Source organism: Corapipo altera, unplaced genomic scaffold (assembly GCF_003945725.1).
Source record: "Corapipo altera isolate COAL_440 unplaced genomic scaffold, ASM394572v1 23, whole genome shotgun sequence".
Taxonomy (NCBI): domain Eukaryota; kingdom Metazoa; phylum Chordata; class Aves; order Passeriformes; family Pipridae; genus Corapipo; species Corapipo altera.
In genome coordinates, this window is record NW_020884878.1 from 19,265,988 (window position 1) to 19,291,705 (window position 25,718).

Here is a 25,718-nt window from a genome sequence, read left to right on the forward strand (position 1 = left end):
ATTTTGTCTTTTAATGATCTCCTGATTCACACGTTACAGAGCATCTATGACGAACCTTTCCACTCAGTCCCCTCATTTAAGATATTCTAGGCTAGTTCCTTCACTCAATTCATCTAATTTCTAGTAGCTGCTGCAGTTTTTTGATCTCCACCGTGCTTGGCTAGTGCTGTTTTCCGAGTCTCTCTCACAGATTCTCTGGTCCTGTGTTATTTGGCCATTTCCAGCTTTTCCACTTTACACTGCAGATGTCCGGTCTAGGCTTCTTTTTCATTGCGCTCTGAGTAGAATTTGGCTCTAAAACTTTTTTTTCTAATTTTTTTTCTAATTTTTTCTCTAAAACTTCCTCCAAGTAGCCAAGCCCAGCGGATCAGCCCTCAGCTTTCTCTCTTTTTCGAGCTGAACAAGCGCTTCAGCCTCTTCGAGTACATCACGTGCTGAAGCCCCCGCTCTCAATTCGCTCTCCCTTGTACCGACGGGGGACAAACCGGGACGCCGTGTTCCAGCGGCAGGGAAGGCACGAGGACAGCGGCTCGCCCCGGCCGCCTGTCGCACCGCCGGGAGGCGCTGCTGCCTCACGGCCCCGGCGGGACGGGCGCTGCCCGCGGGGAGCTCGCGCCGTCCCGCCCTCATCCGCCGGCGGCGGAAGTACCGGGACTCGCCGCCAGGAGCCGCGCCGCCGACGGCCGCGCGCCGGGGAGCTGGATCCGGAGTCCGGTGGGGAGGGGCGTCCGTTCCCGTGGGGACCGGCGCGCTCCCGCCACGCGCAACTCCCGCGACGGGCGGCGCGTGACGCGGGCGCGCTGTGACGCGTCGCGCGGGGCCGGCGGGACGATGATGCGGCGCCGCGAGCGGCGGGTGAGCGCGCGCAGCCGGCGGGGGCGGGGGGAGGGGTGCGGCGGCGTCCGCGCGCTGCCATGGACACCGCGCGCTGGGGCCAGCGGCGGCGGGATCGGGAGCCGTCCTGCCGCTCCCGGGCTGGGGGAGCCCTGCCGAGCCGTGTCCGCCCCGGGAGGGCGCTCCGCTGCCCGCGAGGCCGGGCGGGCGGCGGGAGACACGCGAGAGCCGAGCCGGCGGCGTCTCCGTTACTCCCAGGAGCGGGCGGGAGGACGCCGCGTCCCGGGCGAGTGACGGCGTGGGGCGGCCGGTGAGGAGGAAAGAAGCGTTTCTGCGGGTGTCCTGCCGAGCGTCACCGGTGCCGCTCCGGGAAGAGCCTCCGGGTCCCGGTGCGCGCTCCCCGCCGCCGGCGGGGCGCAGGGAGAGCCGCGGAGACTTTTGCCCGGGGAGAGGAGAGGAAGGTAGGGAAGGTTTTTAGGCGCACTCAGGGCGAGGGTTTAGGTCGCAGCGGTCGGAGATGGAGCAGGGCAGAACGCCGTGGCGCTGGGATGCACAGCAGAGGCAGAGCCAACGGCCTCGACAGCGGCGGGGTCGAGCGGGGCCCTGCCGTGCTCGTCCCAGGGCATTCCTGGGGAGCGCTTCCCGGCGCGCAGCTGGCAGCGATCTGCTGGAGTTACCGCCGGGGCGCTCCCAGACTGGCAGGGAAGCAAAAGCTCTCAGCGCCCAAAACCACCTTGCACCCAGGGCCTGTTTTCCAGGAATGCCAGCTGTTCCAGTAAAAGGTGCCGTTACAGCCCCAGCAGCTGTGCGGGTCCCGATTCCGAAGGGAAGATAGCGCTGCAAGATAACGCAGCGGTCACCTGGAAAAGCTGCCTTGGTCTAATTAAATAGGAAAATTGAAAACCCGCTTGGCCAGAAATGAGAATTAATAAATAATGTGTATTTGGAGCCTCCGTACGGGGGGGGAAGAAGACTAAAGCTGCTGATAACGCATGTTTGTGAGTTAGTTCTTTTTTTTTTTTTTCCCCTTAGAGTTTAAAGCTCTAGATCCAGAATTGTGCCTAAAACAAATGTGTGCAAAGAATACTGTGCCATCGTCTTTATGGAAATACTGGGAAATTCTGCCAATTAATTTATTCTTTCCATTGTGACTCTAAACAGTGTACTTTTAGGAAGCTTAAATTTTTGTCAGAACAATGCAAGAAACTTTTTTTTCAATAGATAAAAATAAGTCTAGGAAAATGTAATAACTATTTGTTTCTGGAAAAAAATGAAAGATTAAAAAGTATTTGTTTATTCGTTAGTTTTAAGTGTAAAAGCTCTCATCTGGGAAATAGATCTTGTTACCATAGGAGTTGCTCATCTGGAAAATAAATTTAGCACAGACGACTTTCCATTCTGAATGATTTCTGGTGTGCTCCACCAAGGAAGAACAATAGGAGTTTAATTATGTAATTTGTTCAGTTTGTTTCTTAAAATATTTGCCTATCTACTTATATAGCATTAACATTTCTAATTATTTTTAATATTTTCTTTATATCCAAATATTTCCCAATAATATGTTAAGAAACAGAAGGGAAGTTCTTGTGTATCTCAGATACACCACTTTTCCCTCCCCTGGGGTCAGATTCCTTTTCACAGGGAGATGCTTCTGTTGCTGTGGTTTGTGTTTTGCATGTTATTTTGTCATAAATATCCAAGAATGTGAATGAGACTTTCTTGTTTTAAACGTTACTAGTGTTTCTGTGTATAGTGAACTCTAAGTAAGGTTGTGTTTTGCTGTCTTAAGGTTAATTATTATTATTATTGTTGTTGTTGTTTTTACTTTTGTTGTTTAAGGAGAGTTTGGTAGGGGTTTTTGTTTGGTGGTGGTTTGTTGTTTTTTTTTTTTCCTACTCATGCTTTCAGTCTTGGCAGTCTCTTTGCAGTATCCCAGCCTTTTTGGATCATACAGTTTGCATAGCTCCCAAGTTTTTATACTGGATGTATATCATATATATTTCATTTAGTATCTAAAATCTGGCATATAGAGATGACATTTACACGTGTTTCTCTATGTTTGGAAATGCATGTCTTATCTGGTGTTGCTGGGCCCAGGCCAGGGCTGTTGAGTTCAACTATAGCATTTGTAAATGTTTTACTAACTTGTTGAACTTGGTTAACTTTCAACTTCTTGAAATTCATCCTCTGTAATTATATGAACACGTTTCACTCCTTGTATTGAGCAATGAGAAAATCAAATTTGAATAAAGCAACTCGACTGATATTTTATGTACCTCCATGACCTTATAATTTGTCTGATACGTAGTCCATTCCTACTAGCTGGAAGTGAAGGTGAAGAAGTGCAGGTGCGGTGTCTCTTGTTGTGGTGCCCCGAAGTGGTTTTCCTTAGGAATCTCTGGAGTGGAATAGCCGTTGCTTCCATCCTGCTTCAGGTGTGTGCCTAATGTGTTCATGATCAATGCTAATTATTACTGCTCATTTTGAAAGACAGTAACTGAGCCAACTGATGGGGATCTGTATGTTTTACCTTGCTGTACTGCTTGATTACATTAATGAACTTGTGCTCACATTACCATTACTCTGTTTTCTCCGTTCTCTTTATTGTTCATTTTCTCCCTTCTGTTGTATTCTGATAGCAACTAGGACTTCAAGTTGTCTGAGAGGAACTGGCTTGAAAATATTTTTCCCTCTCAGTAATTAATCTCTTGTCTATGTTTACCCTAAACTTCTTCTTCCGTTCTTTCTTGTGAATGTCTATTTCCAAATTCCTTTTTCATTGCCACTTCTGTTTTGCGAGATGTTTCTCTCTTGTTGCTAATTTCTTACTTGCCTCATCTATTTTCATGCTTCTTTTGGACGTTGTTTTGCTAGTGCACTTAGTTAAATGGACTTTACCACTCATTGAAGAGGCTCAGAGTGCTTCTTTCATTTTTAATCAGGGAGAAGAAAAATAAAATCCCAATGTGGTTTGTTGTGGGCTTGTTGGTTTGGGGGCTTTTTTGTCCTTGGAAGTATAAAGGTGGAAAGGATAAAAGGGAAAAAGTGGAAATCTGAAAGTGTGAAATGGTGGTGCATGTCTGAGAAGGGATAGAGAAGGGAAGCTTAGTGAGGAAGTGTTTCATAGATTTGGCAAGAAAAGTACGAGTTAATGATGGCAGTTGCTCAGATATTTTCGGATCATTGGAGATTCTGAGGCTTATGTAAGTGTCACGTGTGCCGCTTGTAATAGGACTCTGGAGTTTGTTCTTAGGGCAGGTGCTTGGGTTGTATTTGTGATAGTTCAGTAAGCAAAATCCTTACATTGCATGAGAATAACAACGCCTCTTCCAACCTGCTGGAACGTGGCACTCACTAATGAAGCTTATGTTCTGCTAAAACAGCACAGCTACTTAGATTTTCAGTAGCCCTCCTTGCTGTGATGAAGCAAATGTGGATAATGCCAGCTGCACCATAGTACAAATCCATAGCTATGAAACTGCCAAACTTCTTAGCACTTCTCATGAACTCTCTTCGGGATTTTTAATTTGTCACAAAAGTAAGTTTTTACTCCTTTCCACATAAAATGTGAGTGGTGTAGAAATTACTACAGTTGGCGTTGATCTGTCAGAGACTGGCCAGGGCTGTTGTGTGTTTGTGGGGTTGTGGTCAATTCTTCCTCTTCTGAGAGTGTGCTTGTGAGGCAGAGAGGATCAAGAGCTTGTGCTTCTGCTCACATCTCTCTGCATTTACTTGGAACAGAAGGATAAAAATAAGGGTCACAGATGACAGGTGAGGTTACTCATCTGCAGGGGGCTGTGCATTTTGTCGGCCATAGAGATAGCTGATCACTGGAGTGAGTTAGAGAGATACCCAAGGAGTGACCCAATATGACTTTTTTGGCTGAGAAGGGGTAAAAGTTAATCTCACTTTGCTGTAACTGGGGACAAAGGTGAAGAATGGAAATAATAAAAGTCTTACACAGGCTTAATCTGAGATAAAAGGTAGTGGAGTATAAGCAAGCTCTTTGGGTGTGGGAGAAAGGTGTGTGGAAATAGAGGCTATGGCAGGCTCACATAGAAAGGAAAGGAGACAGGTCAAGGTTTAGGAATGAATAACTAGGACAGAGGCAGCAAATAAAGATTTCAAGAGAATGAACATGGTGGGGCTGAGCAGATTGCTTAAAGGCAAGTGTAAGAGCAAGAGGTGGACAAAGGTCTTGGGCAGAGCAGATGAACAACCATATAAAGTAGAATATTCTATGCTGTGGGTGGATGCATGTGTTACCAAGTGTGTGGAAAGTGATGAGGAGCTGTTTGCACCCTCTGTATGGCAAGTGCTCTGTGTAGGTTGGTGCAAGCAATACTGCATATGGTGGGACATCTGGCCACATGCTCTTTTCTGCTGTTAAAATAACAAAGATACCTATATATTTTCTTTCTTTTTACCTGGGCATCCTATAATTTCTGTGCCCATGTCTTTCTTTTATTAGCATTTCTTAGGAAAAATACATGCAAAGAGGTATATGTTAAGGGGAGATGTAATTGTATCTTGATATCCAATGCTGTGTCACACAGCTTTGGGCTTTGGCTTATTGAAACCGTTGTGAGAAGCTGTGTAAGCAGCCTGAGTGTTTGGGGCAACTGCTCCAGGTATAAGAGTGTATGGGGGTTTTGCTGTTTTTTTTTTTTTTTTAGTTCTGAAAATAAAAAGCAGAACAAAGAAGGAAAAATATAAAAACCACTGAGAGGCACAGCCCAGGTGCACTTTACAGTTCAGTCCCTCTTGTGAAGCACAGGCTTTTCTTGGAGATAGGGATGCTGCTGGAAGGATATGCCTTCATTCTCTCTGTGTGCTAATCTCTCCCAGCAGCTGTTTTTAGCCCAAGATGAAATTCTCTTTGTTTGTGACTGAATAACGCTTGTGTTCTGCCACAGCATCTCAAATGTGTAAATGTTAGGGTAAAGTGGTTCTACCCACAGTTCCCTTTTAGTGATGCTTCTTTTCAGATAAAATCTGGGCTTTGTGGAGGTCTTGGGGACTCTAAATGTTGAGAAACTGCAAGAAAAATAAGAGAAGATAATTGTCTAAATTAAGTCAAAACCAGAAATACTGGAAAGAAACTTCATCACTTAGATGTGGTTGTAGCAATAAGTGCAGTAAAATGCATCTTTTAGGATGAAGTGTTGAAAAACAGCTAAAAGGCAGAATATATGTGCACAGACTGATTTATTTATTTTATTTTTTTACTGACTTTTAAAGGAGAGAGCTCTTGGTAATTTCCATTCCTGCTGTTTTTTTTTCTTTACAGGACCTGCTGCAGCTCTGTGATTGCTGATACATGCTTGACTGCTTTAAGGAGTCCTGGCAAGATGGCATCTTCCAGACTTGCCATCCTTATAGCATTGGCATTTTCCTCTTCGTCCTTTGTTCTTTCACATTCAAACAGGGCGATGTGGTTTCAGGATTTTTTTCCACCTAATGTCTGCCCTATAAATGTCGAAGCAAACACTTTTTATGGCATCATGTTTGATGCAGGAAGCACTGGAACACGTATTCATATTTACACCTTTGTGCAGAAGAGCCCAGGTAAGACCCTGTGTCAGTCTGTGTACTTGGAGTATGTTGACTTAGGTTCCAGCTTTTCAAAACAGTTTTGAGGTTTTTTTCCGAACACAGCATTTGGGGTCAGCTGAAGATTTCTGCAGTTTGTCGTTCAAGTGGTCCTTCTGCAGATGTTTATTGTCCTTTTGTGGCAGTGTTTTGCTGTGTAAATATCTTTTTTGTAGGTATTTTGAAACTCAGACACTTAATTCTGGATATACTAGAGAGTTCTGAATTTTTGAACATTTTCATCTATACAGCTGTTTAAAGGAATATTTCACTGAGATGAAAATATGCTTATACTGTTTTTGTCAAATTGCACGCTACCTTAAATTATATCAAGATATATTTAAATTCTGCATATGTTTATGTCACATTTTGTAGCAAATAAAAATCAGTAAATTAAAGAGTTATAGGTTCTGAAGGTCTGAGCCATTTCCAGGAGAATTCCTGTGTTCAGGTACACCACATTCCAGTATATCTGCTGCTGACATGGTGCAGAGGTGCCCGAGCTGGCTGCACATGCAACAGGATTCAGACTGGTGAATTAGCTTGGGTACAGTGGGCCAGCACAGTTGCAGTGGTTGAAGGCTGGTTGCTGGGACTAAGCTAATAAGGCCTTCAGGGCCATGCATAATACCTACGTGTCTTCACATGATTTCATCCATAGTTTGGAAGGACTGATGCAACATATGATGGACTCAGTCTAGTTTGTAATATGCAATACTCAGGGATAGCTCCTATACCCGAGTTGCTCTGGGAGCAGTGGTCACACTTGTTTAGCTTTGTAGTCAAGTGCTTGAGCCCAGTCAGCTCTGTTCTGTGTTTGAGTTGGATGAGTCACCTAAGGATAATTGGGAGTTGATTGTGTGTGTCTTAATATGCACTAGTATTTCACAATTAGCTTGGGGACAGAAAAGGAAAGAAATTTTATTAAGAGTAGACAACAGTTATGCTACATTGCTGTAAGTCACTGTAGTTCACAAATGCTAAATGAACATACTTCTGATTGTAACAACATGTGATTAATAAATTGTTTGTGAACTTGAAGGATTCAAGGGCAACATTCTGCTAAATATACTCCTGAAGTGAAGGAACAGGGCTTATTTTAGGAGGAGAATAGTATTGTTTGCAAGGAGAAATCAAGGTTAGTCTCCTTACAGGAGTTGTGGGCAACCTTTTTGAAACTAAAGAAAAAGATTTGAGTTGTTGACTGTATCATGTAATGTTTCATCTGTGCAGAAAACCTTCCAGAGCTGGAAGGGGAAATCTTTGAGTCTGTGAAGCCAGGTCTGTCTGCATATGCTGATCAGCCTGAAAAGGTAAGGCTGTTTTTCCTTCCCTGGGAGTTAATCTTGCTTCTGATGATAACACTTAGATTCTACCAAGCAGTTTAAGTATTACTGATTGTAATTGCAAAGAGTCAAGAAGAAATATAAAAGTTCTACTGCTGGCTCTCTAAACCTGTTCCTCTACTTTTGTGAGTTAATTTCTACACAGTGAAATAGGAGCTGATGTTTTACATATTTCATCAGTGGAACAGTGGCTTAATAATTGCTTAAATGTTACATATAACTAGACCAAATGCCTTTTAGAATTTCAAAGACAAAGGGATTTTTGGCTCTAGCAGCATCCATGTTCAGTGTTTGTTTCCCCTATAGCAACCTCAAATATGAGTCAATACATACTCTGTCTCATTTATGGATAATTTTCTGTTTTTCTTTTTGGTTGAAAATTTCAGTTTTGGTCACAGTTCAAAATGGGGATATTTTCTTGGATTTGGTTAGTTTAAAAGTAAGGGGTTAATACTGCAAGTGTTTTCTTTTTAGTCATTTTATGCTGACAAGCAAAGATGGTTCGTTTCCCTGACTTCTAAAAATGTTTAATTTTATTTTTGTGTGTGAAGTCTGATCTGCAAAAGTTAGTTTTTGTGAGTAAGTTACGGTGAAGAATAAAGATGCGCTTAGATTAAGTCAGGCCTTATCAACAGACTTCCATCAGACCGTTCGTTTTGATTCTTTGCTGTTCTCTTTGGAACCATGGCTTGTAAGTCAGTGCTCAGGGATATGTAGGACTCACTTCAGTCATGCTCAATTCAAATATTTTATTACAGTTTCAGCTGAATAATGACTTATGTACAGGCAGAGTAACTCTCTCCTACTGCCTCGGGACCTTTGCCGTTTTGTTTATATACAGAGTTTTTCAAAGCACAGTTGGACAGATACATCTTCCACAATCAGATCTATTAATTAACATATAAATGTATAATTTTAATAAGAAATTGAAGTTAAGTGCATCCTTTTTATTTTCAAATGTGGGTGGTTGTGAATTCATGCGCAGTACACTCATTCCATGCCACTCTATTGGATTAGGAGTCAGAAATGAGCAACAGAGAAGAGAGAGCTAAAATAAACCTGTTGTTGTGGTGCGCAGAGACGGTTCTGAAGTAAGCTGCCATTTTCCAGACCCCCTGGGCTGACAAAAAGCTCTTTCACAAGCTAAAGGAGATGCCAGAGAAATGATAGTTGAGATACACTACCTTGTGTGCTTTGGCAGCCTTGGAGCTGAGGGCTAGCATAGTGAGGGTTTCAGGTTTCTCATTTTGATCAGTTACATTCCATGCTACAGGAATTTGAGTGTGAAGCTTTATGGAAGAGTGAATGGCTTTTGGATTTTTTTAAAACTTTGATGAGAATGCCTATGATTTCACTGAATCTTGTTTGTTTGGTAGGAGAGGAACTTGCTCAAAAAGACGTTTCTAGATGTTTCACAGGAGAATGTTTATCACTAAAGCCAAACTGTAATTGTTAGAGCAGTGTAAATAGTTGAGTGCCAACAGTGATGCCTGTGTGTGGTAACCATTCTACAGCTGGCATTTTAATTACAATATTTGCTGTATACACTTGGAATTCTTATATTGCATTTAGTGAAATCTACAGATGTTTCCTCTGGCTTTGGTAGCCTCAGTCAGTAATTGCACCATTTAGTTTCATCATACTGCAAGATATTTAGATTTGTCTGGTAATTGTTTCCCTCATCTCCCTCCATTCTTTCTGAAATGTACCTTCCACAGATAATATTTCTCTTCCCTGAAATACATTTCTGAATACACCTTTCCTTCCAATGCAGACATTCTATTTAAGGTTGTAAAGAGATGTCTGTTTATGTTTTTATACTTGTCTTGGGTGTGGGTGAGTTATCTTCTGTTACTGAAAACTGTTTTCACTAGTACTGAGGAGTCCTATTCTCTGATGGCCTGCAGGAGGAAACCATAAGAAAAACATCTTTTTCCTTTTAGGGTGCTGAAACTGTCAAAAAGTTGCTGGACATGGCCATAGAAGCTGTGCCACCTCATCTCTGGAAGAAGACCCCAGTAGTGTTAAAAGCTACAGCTGGACTTCGCTTGTTGTCAGAGGAAAAAGCTCAGGCTCTGCTTTTAGAGGTACCTAAGATCTTTTGGTTGCACTACTATTGGTCTCCTTGTTTTATAATTTCATCATTTTTTCAGTCAGTTATCCATTCTATTTAGCATAAGAGAATTTCATCTGTGGAGAGAGACTGTAATCCCATGATAGCACAAAACTCACAGAATGTCTTGTATGGTCCTGAAAGCCTCTGTCTTGATGTGGATGGAAGGCATGGAGAGAGACCTATGATACTTTTTTCATTCTTTCCTGGCACTTGAAAGAGGAAGAATATTGTCTTCTCCACACACTTGTCTTATTTTCTACTGCTGTGTAAAAGAAAACTTTCTTTGTCACCCTCAGAGCAGAAAAAGACTCTTAAGACCAAGGAATCTAATCATAATTTCTTGTCTCAGGTGAAAGAAGTCTTTGAAGAATCACCATTTCTTGTTCCGGAGGACAGTGTTGGCATTATGGATGGGTCTCATGAAGGTATGTTTTTGAAGAGGTAAAAAGTGAAAGCAAAGAGAAATGGGAGAAAGAGAGATATCTTATAAATGTTAGAGGGAAAGAGAAATGGTCACTAAATTAAGGGGGGAAAAATAAAAGGTTTCTAGCCCTGTTTGAAGTAATGCAATCCTGCTTTTCCTAGGAGGTGATTACTTGGTCACCTGTTAGGCTACAAATGAAAATACGTGCAATGATTCCAGAGGATTCAGAGCAAAACCTCGTCTCAGCAATAAGCATACAGGCTAATGCAGGCTAACCAGCTGAAGCCTGCTCTTGAGAACTGATGGAAAAAAGATGGTACTCACCTGTGAAAGGCTACATGACAATATATAGCAAGCTAGGATGCTTATGGAAAGTGCCTTGTAAATTCTGCAGTATCAGCATTAAAAATAACTTATTAAGATTAACTCATCAATTTTCAAGTTAAAATTGGAAGGATTGTGAATATTTGAGGAGAATGAAGGATAATTGACAAGTGTTAAAAAATAGATAATAATAAAATAATAAGTTAAAAAATATTCTGTTGGGAAAAGTGCAGCTAGTAAAGTAGCAAGGAAGTAATGTAAAATACAAGAAAAGGTGAAATACATTGTAGGTTTGGAGTGAGCAATGATTTTGCCATGCAGAACAGACCACTGTAACATTTTGACTACATATCCAGACACTGGAGAACAGGCAGGTAAAGAATCATCTGTATGGATGTCTGTTGCAAAGAGCCATCTGTCATGTTATGTTCAGTTCAGAACACTTCTTTAGGGCAGATAAATTGCCAATTGGAAGGTGTTGAAGGAAAGGAAGAAGAATTATCACAGTACTTAAACAATTAATAAATGGAAGAAGTTTAAAGATGGGCCAAGAGGAAAGGAGAAGTAACATAAACTCTGCAAGTATTTTATAAGTACAGTGCAATGCATAGTTTGTCATTAGGATTAATGGGTGAATTGTACAGTAGGGGGAAGTGCTGTATTGACAGGGTGCAGGACCAATGAGGCATAATAGAGCACAGAGTAGCCTGCCAAGTTTATTTAAAATTCCCACCTCTTCTACTGTCACATGTTTGCATGTGTTTGGGTGAGAATCATGCCAGTGTCAAGCAAGCCACTGGAGTTAAAGGAGCTGTTTCTGTTTTACTGGTTGCTGCTCTGTCTGTAGTGTAATTATAGAAACCACAAGATAAAAACACAGAGTGGTGTGAATGCAGTTTTCATATTAGGAATTGAAATACTGGGGGGGGGGGAAGGGCCCAAGGAAACTTGTTTATTATGGCAGCTCATTACTTCTTTGTATGTTGTTTGGATAATAGATATGATTTATGCATGCTGCAGTTGCGTGGATATTACAAAGTCCTACCTATTCCAGCTTATGAGACTTTTGTGAATCAATAATGTGTCGTATCATTTAATTATAAGTTTGAATTATCTCTGAAGTCTGGGGCAGTTAGGTTAAGTTAGTAATGATTTCCAGGTAAATAAATAACATGGAGAGCTGGTAGCAGTGGGCAGGAGCTTGTGGGAGTATTCAGTGGTGACTTTTTTTCTTTTTTTTTCACTCTTTGCAGGAATTTTAGCCTGGATCACTGTGAACTTTTTGACAGGTAGTTAATTCTGTATAACTACTCTCTAAATATGAACTTGAGTCACTTCTGCAGAGGTGATCACCCTAAGTTCCTCTGCCTGGGTTGCCATGTCCTGCTTTTCCTCCCCACTGTGGCACCATGCTAAAGCACTGGATTGTCTTGGACAGACCATGTTCCAGAGTCTATAGTAAGAAGGAGGCATCTTAATCCAGAAGGTGCTGAGATTTACTCAGGTCTGGGAGCCACTGGCAAGCTGCTTTCTCTAATATACGTAACTGAGGAGTGGTACTGTTAGTGTGTTAGAAGGTGGGAAACAAGGTCTTGCAGTCCTCTTCATCCCAGTGTGAACTATGCAACTACAATGGTGTGGCAAGGGGATCGTGCTTTAGCACTCCTGGCTTTGAGAACTTCTGAGAATGCAATCTAGTGGAAAGAAAATCAGTACTCTAGTAGATATATGAGCAAACAAAAATGCTACTCTGTGTGAATAGAAATTATAGTAGCTGGTTCTGTTCTTACTACCCTTCCTCTCCTACCACTTTTGACCAGCTATATACATATCGTGGTTACAGAATTTATATACTCTCCCTGACAGTTTTCTACAGGGGATACTTTGTCTCTTTCAGCTTTTGCTTGACACCTAGAGATTTATCTGCTTTTGTATCTTTGGAAGTGAGATTTGAAGCAAGGAAAAAAGTCTGTGAAATCTTTCTGTGATACCTTCTATTTGCCGATCTTTTCTGTGTGAGGTTTTTTCTTTGAGGGCCCGCTCAGCCCTCCTGTGTTGCTGTGTTACTGTGTTACTGTAATCACTTGGTGGCTGCCTGAACATAGACACAGTATCCACATTTTAGCATTTGTGCGCTTGGGGCTGTTCTGAGCATGGTGTTGTTTGCAGGGCAGCTGTCTGGCCAGAACCAGCAAACTGTTGGGACTTTGGACTTGGGAGGAGCCTCAACCCAAATCACATTCCTACCACGTTTTGAGGTGAGAAGTGGTTAAAACTATGCTGGTTGGGACTGCAAGGCCAGCGGAGAGACCTGAGCACTGCTGTGCTCTCTGATACCACTTTGTCAGCACTGGCACAAGCAGAACATCTGTGGCTTATGCAACATCTGTATTTCTGTTCCCTTTGAGATCAGCAGTTGGCTGATAGGCACTTGCCAAAAAAGTAGCCTGGATAATGCGAAAATGAAAAGAAAAAAAGCAAATTAGTAAACCCAAAAAGAAACAGCTTTTGTTTTCTAGACCCAGCCTGGGAAAGCCTCTTAATGTAGATATTGCTGTGTATTGCACAAATGTGGAACATTTATAGGAAGTATTCTTGAATATTACAAGAAATGTGGGATCTGATCTATCTTTCTGTTTCCATTCCAGTCTGATAACAAATCCTCATTGAATTTTTCAGGGGGTTAATGTCATATAGCACAAACGTCTTTAACAATAGCTCAGTCAGTTCTCTGTTTTCTTGCCAATTTCTTCTAATTTCTTTTGAGAATTTCCTGCTCTGTCCCTCAGTCCATCTCTCCTGGATTTCTCAGTAGTTCTGTAGCTCTTTAGAAACACTTTGAACTGGGACCCTAGTCTGCAGTTTGCATGAGAAAATTACATGATATTGGAAAGGCCCTATAGCATTTTGTAGCTTCATACCGTGATGTTGTTTGTGTCACTCTTTCTGAAGGAGTCCTTTGTTTTCTATAAAAACTTGAGATTCTCAAAGAGTGTTTGATGACCACAAAACACATGGCTTTTACATGAGGATATTTTAATTTTGCAATGGTGTGTTATGTTGAAACATGACATGCAACCTTATCCTGTTCAGCAAAGCCTCAAGTACTCTGGGCTTGTCCTCTGTTTTGTGTTGATAACACCTGCTAAAGTGGGCACTGGACCAACAGGAAAGGGTGTTGCATGTCGGGGTTCTGGAGAATAAATAGAAGTGTGAAATAGGGGGAACTGCAGCTCAGGATTAAAATGGCTTCTTAGAGCCTTGCGGGAAAAGGCCTCGAGTGTTTGGTGCTGACCAGGACCAATGGTGTGAATTTGTAGGGCAGTGTGGAATCAAGGTTCATGTCTCCTGTTTGTATGCTGTGTCTGCTTCTCGCCTGTGTTGTCAAGTTCATATAAAAAAGCAGATACATAGCTCAGTATGTTTTTGGGAGTTTTTCCCATCTGACAGAATTAGTGATGTTCCCTTTGATTTACAGAGGAGATTTTTTCCTTCCTGCAATCTGAGGCAGTCACATGTTTACTCTTTTTTTAGTTTTGAACAAAATACTGTAAGAGATTAATTAATGAAATATAAATTACATGCAAATAGAGAACATATAATGACAACTGCATGGAGCTGATTTTAAGCTAATGTTATGCTTTTCATGGTTATTATTGCCAAAGCAAGTGAAAACCAATCATAATAATTATGAAATTTTCTGTCTGGTGTCTGCCTCATTTTTGCAAAAGTAAGGCATGAAAAAAGATGATAGTTTGGAGAAAACAATTTTTTTTTTCCTGGATCTCTGCTTTTTAAAAGTTTTTTTAATGTAAGGTTTAGGAACAAAAAATATGGCAGTCTGTATGTGCGGGGCCAAGGATGTGACTGTCATTTCAGTGATGATCAACCTTAGGCCCAAAACAAATTTTGATTTCTGTTTGTTCCAGAGAAGCTCAAGCTGAATACTGCCAAATTCCTGCTTCAAGCAGGCTTCTGTCTAGGACTCTACAATTACAGCAAACATAACCCACCTCTGGATCTCCTTACTTGACTGGTAGCTACAGACTATGCAGCTTCAGTTCTCACTGAGATTCTGCTGCTCGGCCCAGAGTAAGAGTATCTCATTGAGTGTACAGGGCCAAGAAGGAATGGGAGAATGGGCCCATGAGGAGAGGAAAGACAGAAACTGAGACTGAGATCTCAGGGACTGGAAACAAAGAAGCAGTAATTGAGTATGAGACTGGTTCAGATCTACTAGAGTGAGAGTTAGTCTAGAAAGAAGAAAGGGTAGAGTACCAGTGGTAAGGAGGTGCATATGAAAGGAAGACTGTGAAAGGAGGAAAACTGGAGGTGGTGAGACAAGAGGTTAATTTAGATTAAAGCATTTAAACCAGGAGGTAAAGCAGCCCTAAGAGTGGGAGTAGTCACAGTGTTTCCTTAAGTATCGGCAAGACATTTGACATGGTGAAAATGGGCCTATACTTTGCATTTTAATTCTTCTGAGTCCCTCACTTTAGGTGCCTAGTCTGACTAGCAAAAGTTCATAGCACTTATAGTGTAGCTGATTTTGATGGGGACTCTGTACATGCAGACTAGCATGTGAGTACCCTGGAAAAATTCAGGTATCTTGAATTAGAAAGTGTTTTCATTCTGGTCTGTTGTACTTCCCTGTTATACGTTGAAGTAACACAAAGATGCATATAAATAAACTCAGTGTTAAAAGCTGAATATATCACGACAGTGGACACCATTGGAAAATATTCTTTGTTTTCAAAGCAGATCAGATGAGTGTGCAGTAAACCCTATGGGTATATCTATGAAATTACATCAAAGTTGGTTATTCTTTGTTGCATAATATAAACTAAATTTTTTTTTTCTTTTTCTTTTAGGAAACTTTGAAGGAAACCCCTGGGGATTTTCTTACCTCATTTGAAATGTTTAATAGCACCTACAAGCTCTATACCCACAGGTGAGGAGCAAAAAGACTGCTGTCTCCACTGATGAAATCAGTCTTTCTGCAGCCCCTGAGCTAACTACAAATGGCCATATCATCCTGGTACCAGCAGCTGAGACTGTGATCTTTTTTACTAGTTATCTGCTTGAAACATTAGTTGAAGTTGAACGTGACGTTAGTTGGCTGGAAATGTTCCAGGATCATGGTTAATGTCACTGCAAGGGAATACTAGGCAGTTTGTCAAATGAAGAGGAAGCATTATGAGTCAGTATATTTAAGGAGAAGAATTCTTATTACTGGATTCAAGCCAAATATTCTGGAACAGGTAGAAAGGTAGATATACCAGTAGTCAGAACAAAAGATAATCAGAGATTTGGAAAGAAGACCTTCCTGACACTTTTTCCTTCTTAGTTCAAAATGGCACATCAGCAACTAGACAAAAAGTAAAACCTAGGCTGATGTAAATCAAAGACACTCACAGGCAGCTGCTACAGGCCATTGAGCTAAACAGATTCTTGAACCTAATGGAGCGGATACTTGGCCTGGAATAATATAATTGTGCCTACTACGTTAAGCTGACAAGTTTCTGGGATTTCTGCAGTGAAATCCAGAGAGTTTACCTGCATGACTTACAGTCCAATGAGAACTTGACCATGTATAACAGAGTTGGTCTCAGCCTGTTACTAGTGGAGTGAACATTATCATCTCAGTCAATTAGAGAGTATGCTTACCTGACAGCAAAGCTGGTCTGGAAGTCCTCCTCTCCTGCTCTGTACATTTGATTGGTGTATCCATTGATACAGTCCATTAAATCACTTAAACTAGTTGGGATTGAAAATCATCTCCTAAAAATGGAGGAAGCTGGAGGATAGTTTAATTCTGATTATTCTGTAAACATTTATATTGACATGACAAAAGGGATAAATAGCGAAACACAGAGGTGAGAACAAAAGGTCAACAGGATTTTAGTGTAGTTGTGTTGCTGGAATGTGTAATGGCATTCTCATAAACATTGTTCACACCCTAGCTTACAAGGATGATAAGTGTAGTAGATATCAGTGGAGTCAAACTGGTGAATTTCACACAAAGCCACAGCTCCCATTTAGTGGGAGGTTCTGCAGGTCTGCCCTAAGAGCACATAGTCTTTCTTATGTGTGTTACATGAGAATGGCCATCCTATTCCCCATGCACTCGGCACATACCCTTCTTCCTCCCTGATTTTTAAGATGGTGCATTTTTGCTTTTCATGATCATCTTGTATAAATGTCACATCAGCTCTAAGCACTTTCTGCACTTTTAGATTTACCCATTTTACATCTCTTTGTAGTTCTTGGGCTTGTGTCACTCTTGGGATTGTTCCAGCAAAGGGAACTCTCTGTTTTAGAGAGGGGAGCCTTGTGGGAAGAAGAGGAAGGAAATTTGGTTTGGGTGTTCCAGGACTTAGGAAGAGGGTATAGGTAAAGCATACCAGATGTGCAAGAATTAATATAGTGTGTGTCTTTGTTGTTCACAGTTATTTGGGGTTTGGACTCAAAGCTGCCAGATTGGCAATACTTGGAGCTTTGAATATGGAAGGTATGTTCATATGATAAAACATCCAAGATTTTTGAAGAGATGACTGAGTCTTGTGTCAGCAGCCCATTTCCTGTGTCTTCACTTCTGTACCTTGTGCTTTTCTATGTTTTTGATGGTATAGATCTGTCTGAAAACAGGCTATCACTTGTTAAGGAGTTGTCTTGTGAGACAGCTTCTTTTCCCTATTTTAAAGTTCAGCCAGCAGTGAGACTGAGTGTAAATTCCAGAAATGCACATATGGGAACATACAAACACCATATAGACATGGCCAGCCATGAACACACAGCTTTACAAGCATCCACAGAAGCATCCACAGCAAGAATAGATCTTTTTCCTAAGGATAGCTGCTTAGGACAAATCCACTTCATAGGTCTCTTCGGTATCTGCCTGGTCTGCAGTGTTCTGCCAGCCTTGTTGCGTGCACAGACTAGTCCAGCTCAAAGTCCACAAGCATGTCACACTCTCGCTCACTATCCTGAATGCGTACTCACATTCCTGAGTCTTTCCAGTCTCTGACCCAGAGGTTGGGCCTTTTGTCCAGTCTCTGGCCAGGACCTGGGATTTTTCCACCTTCTGGATTCTTACTTGCCAGCTAGATGGACTTGTGTTAATTACTTGAATGTACTCAAAAAATAGTTGGGAATGGGGTAGAAGAAGATAGGGTAGACTACAGTGGTTGGTCACAAGGCTCAGACAAAAAAGCACACTGACCAGCTGCCTGCTTACTTGTGACTATCTTCTTTTATAGTCCGCTCTGGTTTGCCATGGTTGCATTTCCTTGATCCTTTCATTTCCCCCCTTTCTCTGCCTTTGAGCATTTCCCTAAGCCTTCCACAGTAACTTTTGCAGTCCCACTCAACCGTTCTCTAAGAAGTTTGCTTTTTCTGAGACCTGTGTGGGCTGCAATAATCATGTTTTTTTCTTACCACTTACAGTATTTCTGATTGAACCTTTCAAAGGTACATTCAGTGGATCCTGGAGTGGCCATCGATTGCTGTCTTAGGTGTTTTTATCAGTTGCTTTGTTTGTCTTGGTTGTCTGCTGTTCATTAGGGTTTGGGTATCTGTGTGTTTAATTTTTTACCTGTCATTTCTTGTATTTTGTTGTGAATAGCCATTATCCAGATATCCTTATACCATTTATCTTATACATTTGTCACTTCTTAGTGACAAGCCCAGCTGCTCTGCATATTGCAGGACAAAATGGACACAACTTTTCCAGACTTGAGACTGGTCCTTAATTCATAATCAGTTAGTGCTGCATCCATCAATTCAGAATTTTGTACTTTTGAAAGACCATAATGAAGGTCTTTCATCCTTACCTGGTTTTGCGTATTGATCAATAGGTGTGTTAAATTCTGTACTTTCTGGCTCTCCTTTCTGCTCTCATTTCAGTTGTGGATGGACAAATGTTCCGCAGTTCTTGTTTGCCAAAGCAGCTGGAGGCAGAGTGGCACTTTGGGGGAGTGAAATACCGGTATGGTGGCAACAAGGAAGGTAAACTAAGGAGACTTGTTTCTTGTACAAAAGTCTTATCTCTAGAATCTGAGTTTTTTCTTGTCAAATATTCCATCAGTTACCTTGGGATATGAAGGATACCTGTCCAGTCATAGAGGTGGGCTTTTGAGAAAGCCGAATTAAAATTTGAAGCTTTAAGAATAGCTGATCTGTACTCTCTGTCCTCTGTGATCTCTTATACAAATGCTACCTTTACAGGAAATGTTGAAAATTACTTGTGCAAGTAAGAGAGGTTTTTCTGAAGCTTTGAGCAAAGTGCAAAAACTCTGTCTGTGTTAGGGTACGAACATTTTGGCCTACCAGTTAATCTCACTTGTGGGAACTATTTCTTAAGAATCCCTAACAATAAGTCCCTAATGCTGCATACAGAGGGTGAGGCTGCTACCATCAGTGACTTGAACAGACTGTGAAACATGAGAACCAAGTTGCAGATTTGGTGTGTGAAGTGGGTTGATAAAATTGCAGTGTGATGGAGAGGGAAAGAAAGGTTTTATCTAAAAGGTGGTAGCAAGTGAAGATGAGATTCTGCTGACCACAGAACCTATCAATGGGAGTTCTGCCTGATGTGGAAGTAGTTTGTGCAGTGCACCTTTCAGACATAGCCGTGATCTGCTCTAACCAATTCCACTTGATGATGGTGTTTTAGAGTCTTTGCCCACCTGCAGATGCCATGCTGGATTACAGAAGGGATATCTAAGCTCTTCGTACCTCTTCTCATGCTTTAATCTCTGATTCTTTTTCATCCTATTGCTACTAATTCTTCCATGTCCTGCACGTGCTCTTGGCTCACCCCATCTGTGGTTTTCCTGACAGGAGAAACAGGATTCAAGCCTTGTTATTTGGAAGTACTCAAGTTTGTCAAGGGGAAACTTCACCAACCAGATGAGATTCGTGGAAGTTCCTTCTATGCTTTCTCCTATTACTATGATCGAGCGGCTGACACCAACCTAATCGGTAAATTTGGGATAATCTACTGCATTTGAGCATGTCAGCCAGAAGGTAGACAAAGGAATCCTGGAGGCAGGAACCATGGGGGGCAGAGAAAGGGAGTGATATTGAAGAAGAGGAAATACAGAAAATACCTTCAGGGAATGATGTCTGTCTGTCAGTGCAGTTTGATGTTCAGAGTTCAGCAGATGAAGCATATGCTCCAAGCTCCAGTTATACTTGCAACTCTGTTTTCTGTTCCTAACAGATATCACTCCTGGCACAGCATTGCTGAGTTGCACTCTAGAGTCAGCTTAGATATACAACTCAAATGCTCTCACGTCTATGACAATGTTTTCTCACCTCTTCTTTTTCAGATTATGAACAGGGAGGTGTTTTGGAAGTGAGAGATTTTGAAAGAAAAGCCAAAGAAGGTAATTGTCATAAGAGCTGGGAAACTGGTGTGGACAAAAAATAACAAAAATACGATTCTATAGGCAGTACATAATATGAGTTTGATTTAAAAGGGAAAAAAAAGGAAGTTTATTTAACCTTTAACTTACACCTGTGTCATGTTATTTGTATTAGTTAATACCTCTAACTGATGCAGAAAAGAATACAGTGAGGGGGAAAAGTGTTGGTGGCTTTTGCAGCTCTTTTCAGAGAGGAAGGTAGTAACTCATAGATGTCAGTACAAAAGAAAGTGAATTTGCTGTATCAAGAGCTCCTTCTGTCAATCTGCAACTCTGAGTTTAAGAGAGCGCTGACTTCCAGAAGTCTGTCACCTTAAATCGTTTTTAATCTCTAACAGAATGGAGGGAGAGAGTAGAGGTTGTTTAAGTCTGACAGCCTCATCTGCATTCCTTTGCCTTCCTGTGACTTTCTTCCTGAATCCTTGTTATATTTTGTACCTCCTGAGAATAAAGAGCTCCCACCTTGCCATGCTACTGATGGCTAAGAGCAAGTTACCTCTGTACTGTGATCACTTTCATGAGGATTACTAGACCGTATTTTTCACTAGAAGATGCTTGATTACATAGCTCAGGACTTACTTTTTCTAAAATAGGACCTAAATTCTAATGATTTTTCAGTTAGTCTCCCTGGAAACTTGGATGATTTTGAGTAGGGGTATTAAGCTTTAAAGTTTGAGTGTGGGTTGGTTGTTATTTTTTCCCTGCATAGTGAGAGAGCATATTTCCAAAGACGTGGCTAAGATGTTACTAAACCCATCAAACCACTTATTTAGCTTTAGAGCACCAGCAGATCAATTCTGTCATTCTAAATTAGTGCTTCTCTATCTCATTTCAGTAGTAAGAGGATGCTGCTTATCTTTTCTTAAAAGGTAGTTAATTCTGCTCTTGCTGCTTTTAGAATAAAACAGTAACAGTAGGTCAGTCACTGTCACCCTTACTGTGGAATCTTGACTTAGCTTCAGCGAGGGAGTGGTTGGTTGGGCAATAGCCTCTTCTAAGTCCTTGGACATCTGTGGTTGGAAAAAATAAAAGAGGCTGCCATCCTAGAAGATGGGGTCCATTACTGGAGCCGTCTGTGAAGACTAGATGAGGAAAACAAGTGATGCTGTGTTCTTGAAAAAATAAGTGACCTACCAATGCCCTGCTAGTTATCAGTTTGGACTTCAGAAGAGTCTAAGAGTCTGTGTGGATTATGTTGCTGTAATAAAAGATGTACTTATGATGGAGTTAAGACCAACTGGACATACTGTATGGTTTATTCTCCAACATTATTGAACAGTTGTGTAGCATGTACCACCATATGTTGTATGTACCCACTAATAGAAAAGGGTGGCTTGTTTTAGTAGGCTTTGGCTTGAGGTCAGTTCAAATGTACAATGTGGATAAAAGCTCTTATTTTGCTGAGATTCCCTTTTTTTTTTTTCTTCCTTCTCTAGTCTGTGATAACATGGAGAGGTACAAGTCAGCCAGTCCTTTCCTCTGCATGGATCTCACTTACATCACTGCTTTGTTAAAGGAAGGTTTTGGATTTAGGGACGACACGCTCTTACAGGTGAGAAAAACAGTTAAATCACTAAGCCAGCTTCCCAATTTCTGTATCGATCAACATGCATGAGTTTGTTTTTCTGGGTAATTATCTACTGAATCTTTCCAGGGTTGTAACATGTAGTTGCTGTCGTTTTTGCAACATAGGAATCTACAGAACTGTCAGGAACAACTTCTTTTTCTTTCTCTGTAGTTAACAAAGAAAGTGAACAACATAGAGACAAGCTGGACTTTGGGTGCTACCTTTTACCTGCTGCAGTCTCTGGGGATGACCTATTGACCTGTGATAGTCCTGTGGACTTCAGCATTTCTGAAAGGCTGAGAAAGCAAATTCAAATCTTCCGGTATGTTGTTCAGCTGGAACTGGTCAAAGAGCAGAACATGGACCAAAGATATAAGACAGATCTTTATCCTGGATTGGCATTGTGCCTAATGAGAGTTGACACAGCATGATTTATAATTATGATTGCAATAAATGATCCAGAATCTGCCTTCTGAAAGTCAAAAGGCCTAAACGCTAACAGAGAATACGTGAGGGGCTCAAAACCAGCATTCACCAGCATGTTTGTTAGAAGCACAGAGTACCTGGATGTGGTGGCACATTACGGACATGTGACTTCCCTTACCCCCTTCTTTTTTAAAAATACATAACTTAAGTTTGCTTTTGATATGTTAAATACAGAAATTAAAAATACCATCAACAGTCATTCAAAGAGAAGTGAACAACTCTGGATGCTGCCAACCTCAGTGTTCCACTATTAGCTTAGCTAATAAATGGTAAGAAGACTCCAGTCTTTTAAGAAGGGCCTGCTATAAGCACACTTTGGCCATGGTTTTGGGAGAGATGTTACCTAAAACATAGTAACTTACCAAGCATTTGTTTAAGCAGAACGGGTGCCTGACTGTGCTCCTTTGTTGCTGCCCTTTACAAGTCTGTGCAGTTATACCGTACATCTGACTACCAGACTTGATAAATTGATGTAATCATAACACATAGTTGAGCTGGCACAACGAGGCAGCAGTGCCAGCTATTTAAACTCCACTGCCAGAAGAAATGCTTGTCACATTACACCCACAAGGAAATTGGAGCCAGATGAAATGGCTGATCTGACAGCTCAGTTTGCTGTGAGAAGCAGTTCTGTTTCTCTGCTCTCAGCAAGACACTCCCACAGCCTTCTTTCCTCTGCTGTTGGTGCTCTTCAGGTTCTTTGGTGAACTAATTCATGACACCAAACTTGAGGTAACTCAGCTCACCCAAGAGTCAAGTCCAGTGCTAGCACGAGGGATGTGGGCATTGCACAGCGCGGGGACACCTGCTGGGCCAGCGAGCTGTCAGAACACCACAGTCCATTTTGTCAGCTAAGGTGCAGTTTCCCATCTGAAACTTTGGGTGTCTGGCTCCCTACATTATCCTTAGGCACCTCCTCTGAATACAGAGCTGCAGTGATACAAGTTCTTTATACAGTTGTTAAATTATGAAAATAAAGAGAGCAAAACTAGCATCAGAAACAGGGAGAACAAGAACAGAAGTAACTTTGCTTTCTTATCCTTTATTTATCCCTTATCCATTTCAAATTGTTTTAAACTTAATTTCTCTTTAATTTAAGATAGTGGAGTTGAACCCATAAAATGGTGTATGCTCTGGATTTTTAATATATACAGCAGGTCCATCAGAACAGTGCATCCAGTAAAGGGGTTACAGCTGTTTAGGAAGCTCAAGACTTCTGTCAGGATAGCATGAAGGTATTTGAGTAATAATTTAAAGTGAACCTTGCCATCTCTCTCACACCAAACACATAGATGCAATGATAGGTTAATATTTTAAATCATCTTGTCAGAAAGGCTAGAAAGTGGGGCTGTAGGAGCCTAGTTTTCTTGTTTAATTGGCTGTAAAGATGATCAAGATTGCTCCAATACCTCAAGGCATTGCCCCAAGTAGAAACTGCTGTAGAGACTTTTTCCACCCTGTGAAATAATTGGAAGCTTGCTCATCAAAAATTAGTATCTTCTCCTCCCCATGGAATGGGTAATGCACAGATTAATTTACCCCATCATAAGAAAGAGATACTACTCACATGACTAAGGGAACCTTTTATCCACTGATTTCTTGTGATGAGCACTTTTCTGTTGGGCATTTGCTGTTACCTGTTTGCAATAAAATACATTTCCCGCTTCTGTCAAACCAAAGACTGCCCTTGCACCCCCTTCTCTGCAAGCTGGATTAATTCCCAGCAAGGGGAGGAAGTAGTGCACTCATGTCTTCAATGGTCTTGCCAAGATGTTTGGAGACAGAAATTTGCCTTACTGTGAAGATTAGCCTTTTTCCTCTAGTTAGCAGTGCAAGTTTGCCTGTGGCTGATTAAGCTGCCCCTTCTCTTAACTCAGGTTTTATGGCATGAGGGTGCAAGGCATGCTTTTGATTGAACAAGTTCAGTCAGCAACAAGAAACCAAGGGCTGGGGATAGAGCCACTCATCCCATCACTGACACCTTGCTATAAATTCAGGCTGGCTTTTTGAAATAGGAAATGCTCATGCTACATGTGTACTCCTTACCAGAATCTGTTTGAGACCCATGTTGTGAAATTCCTCAGTGTCACAACAAACTTCTGTTCCCTCCTCACTAGGAGCTGCTGTTTGAACATGAAGAAAGTAGTTTGGCCTCTTCTCAACCATAAACATTTCTTATTTTTCCGTGTGTTTGGCAAAACTTAGTATATGGTCTGATCTGCACAAGAAGGTGACTGCATATGCATTCATTTTGTCTTCAGTGAACATTTTTGTAATCTTGGAGAATACAAAGTAGGATGCAGTGGTTACTGGCCAGGTTGTGTTACCCTGAGAACTAGCTAATTTAATGATCCAAAAGTCACCTTTCACTCTGAGCCAGTGCTATGACAAACCTCCTATATCTCAGGCTAAGAGCTGAAACAGCAAGGCTATGTTTCAAACAGGGCGGGAAGGTGGGTTGTATATAAGGAAGAAGCAGCATTGCATCTGCCACCTGAACAGACACTAGCACACAGACAGAAGGAGTACTTGAGGGTTTGGGTTAGTCTGAAGGGAGGATAAACTAGAAGAGTAGCATGCAGAGGAAGTTTCTTTTCTGCATTCTTTGCCTCAGACTCTGGTACTACAAATGTTAGGGGGGAGCACCTGCTGCCCAGTACCAAAGTTGAATTAAATCTGAATCCTCAGGGCCTTTCTTTTATCAGTGACAGAATTCATTAACTGAAGCAAAACTGCTGCTCTCTGTCAGGGGCCTGATCCTTCAGTCATGAGAGAAACAAAACCTTTGTTTGTGTTTGCAAGAAATTGCAGAATTGAGCACCTGCTGTTTACATCTGAACTACACAGGTGGGTGGGGGGATTTAGAGAAGCCAGTCAAGTCCTCACACTTACCCTAGAGCAGTGAGATTATTTATTAGCTAAACTAAAGACTAAACAGCCTTTTAAGAGAAGAGCTCTACTTGCAGCCCTGATTTTTATCTCTTCCTTTCTAGTATCTTTTAGTCAGCCACTAACAGGAACTGCTAGTGGAGTTCCTGCAGTGGAACTCCAACAGGAGTGACTGCAAAAGCACAAATAATGGTTTTCAGTTCAAAACTTATGTTTCATTCTTTCTGATGTTAATTCCTGATACTGGTCAACCATATGTGTAAATCTTGGTCATGGGCAGTGCTTACTTAATTTTGTGAGTGGCAAATGTCTAATGCAAGAAGCTTGTGTTTGGAACCTAAGAAAGAATATCCTGAATTGTCTATTTTAGTAATTAAAGCTTTTTTAACAATATTCAAGGTGTTGTTGTGCAGTTTTCTTTCCTAGACATTATTGTTGTCTTGCATCTTTTTCATGGAGCCCTTAGGACCAGCCTGTTCCACAAGAACCACCATTATTAAATAGAGCAAGAGAAAGGCTCTATTAAATAGAGCAAGAGAAAAGGGTGAAAGAAAGATAGACAGAGCTTTAAAATGTATCTGCCACCATGGGTTGTCTCCCTCTGCTGAACACTACCCCTACTTTCTGAGCTGAGGAGGTGCCAAGAACCCAGGAGAGATGTTACAGCTCTAGAAATCACATCAGAGAAAACTGAAAATAACTAAGCAGCAAA

At 41.4% G+C, this 25,718-nt stretch overlaps 1 protein-coding gene across 2 annotated transcripts; it reads left to right on the plus strand.

Moving 5' to 3' along the window:
• The first annotated feature begins 3,007 nt into the window (after positions 1 to 3,007).
• ENTPD5 (ectonucleoside triphosphate diphosphohydrolase 5) lies at positions 3,008 to 25,399 on the plus strand. Of its 2 annotated transcripts, XM_027638088.1 has the most exons (14): positions 3,157 to 3,269; positions 6,125 to 6,402; positions 7,660 to 7,739; positions 9,716 to 9,859; positions 10,238 to 10,313; positions 11,890 to 11,925; positions 12,806 to 12,894; positions 15,508 to 15,587; positions 17,086 to 17,147; positions 18,542 to 18,643; positions 19,478 to 19,618; positions 19,969 to 20,025; positions 21,501 to 21,616; positions 21,803 to 25,399. In XM_027638088.1, exons 2-14 carry the CDS (start codon positions 6,186 to 6,188, stop codon positions 21,887 to 21,889), a joined length of 1,287 nt encoding a protein of 428 aa, XP_027493889.1. In that variant the 5' UTR covers positions 3,157 to 3,269; positions 6,125 to 6,185; the 3' UTR covers positions 21,890 to 25,399. The 2 variants fall into 2 exon arrangements, with proteins under 2 accessions (XP_027493890.1, XP_027493889.1); XM_027638089.1 differs by lacking the exon at positions 11,890 to 11,925 and having other exon boundaries at positions 3,008 to 3,269.
• The last annotated feature ends 319 nt before the right edge of the window (positions 25,400 to 25,718 follow it).

Bases quoted from the DNA above. Each gene is read 5' to 3' on its own strand.
- ENTPD5 (XM_027638088.1), top strand. From the start codon at position 6,186: ATGGCATCTTCCAGACTTGCCATCCTTATAGCATTGGCATTTTCCTCT. The intron at 20,026-21,500 runs GTAATTGTCATA...TTCCTTCTCTAG, and splicing joins TGAAAGAAAAGCCAAAGAAG to TCTGTGATAACATGGAGAGG. The intron at 21,617-21,802 runs GTGAGAAAAACA...CTTTCTCTGTAG, and splicing joins GGGACGACACGCTCTTACAG to TTAACAAAGAAAGTGAACAA.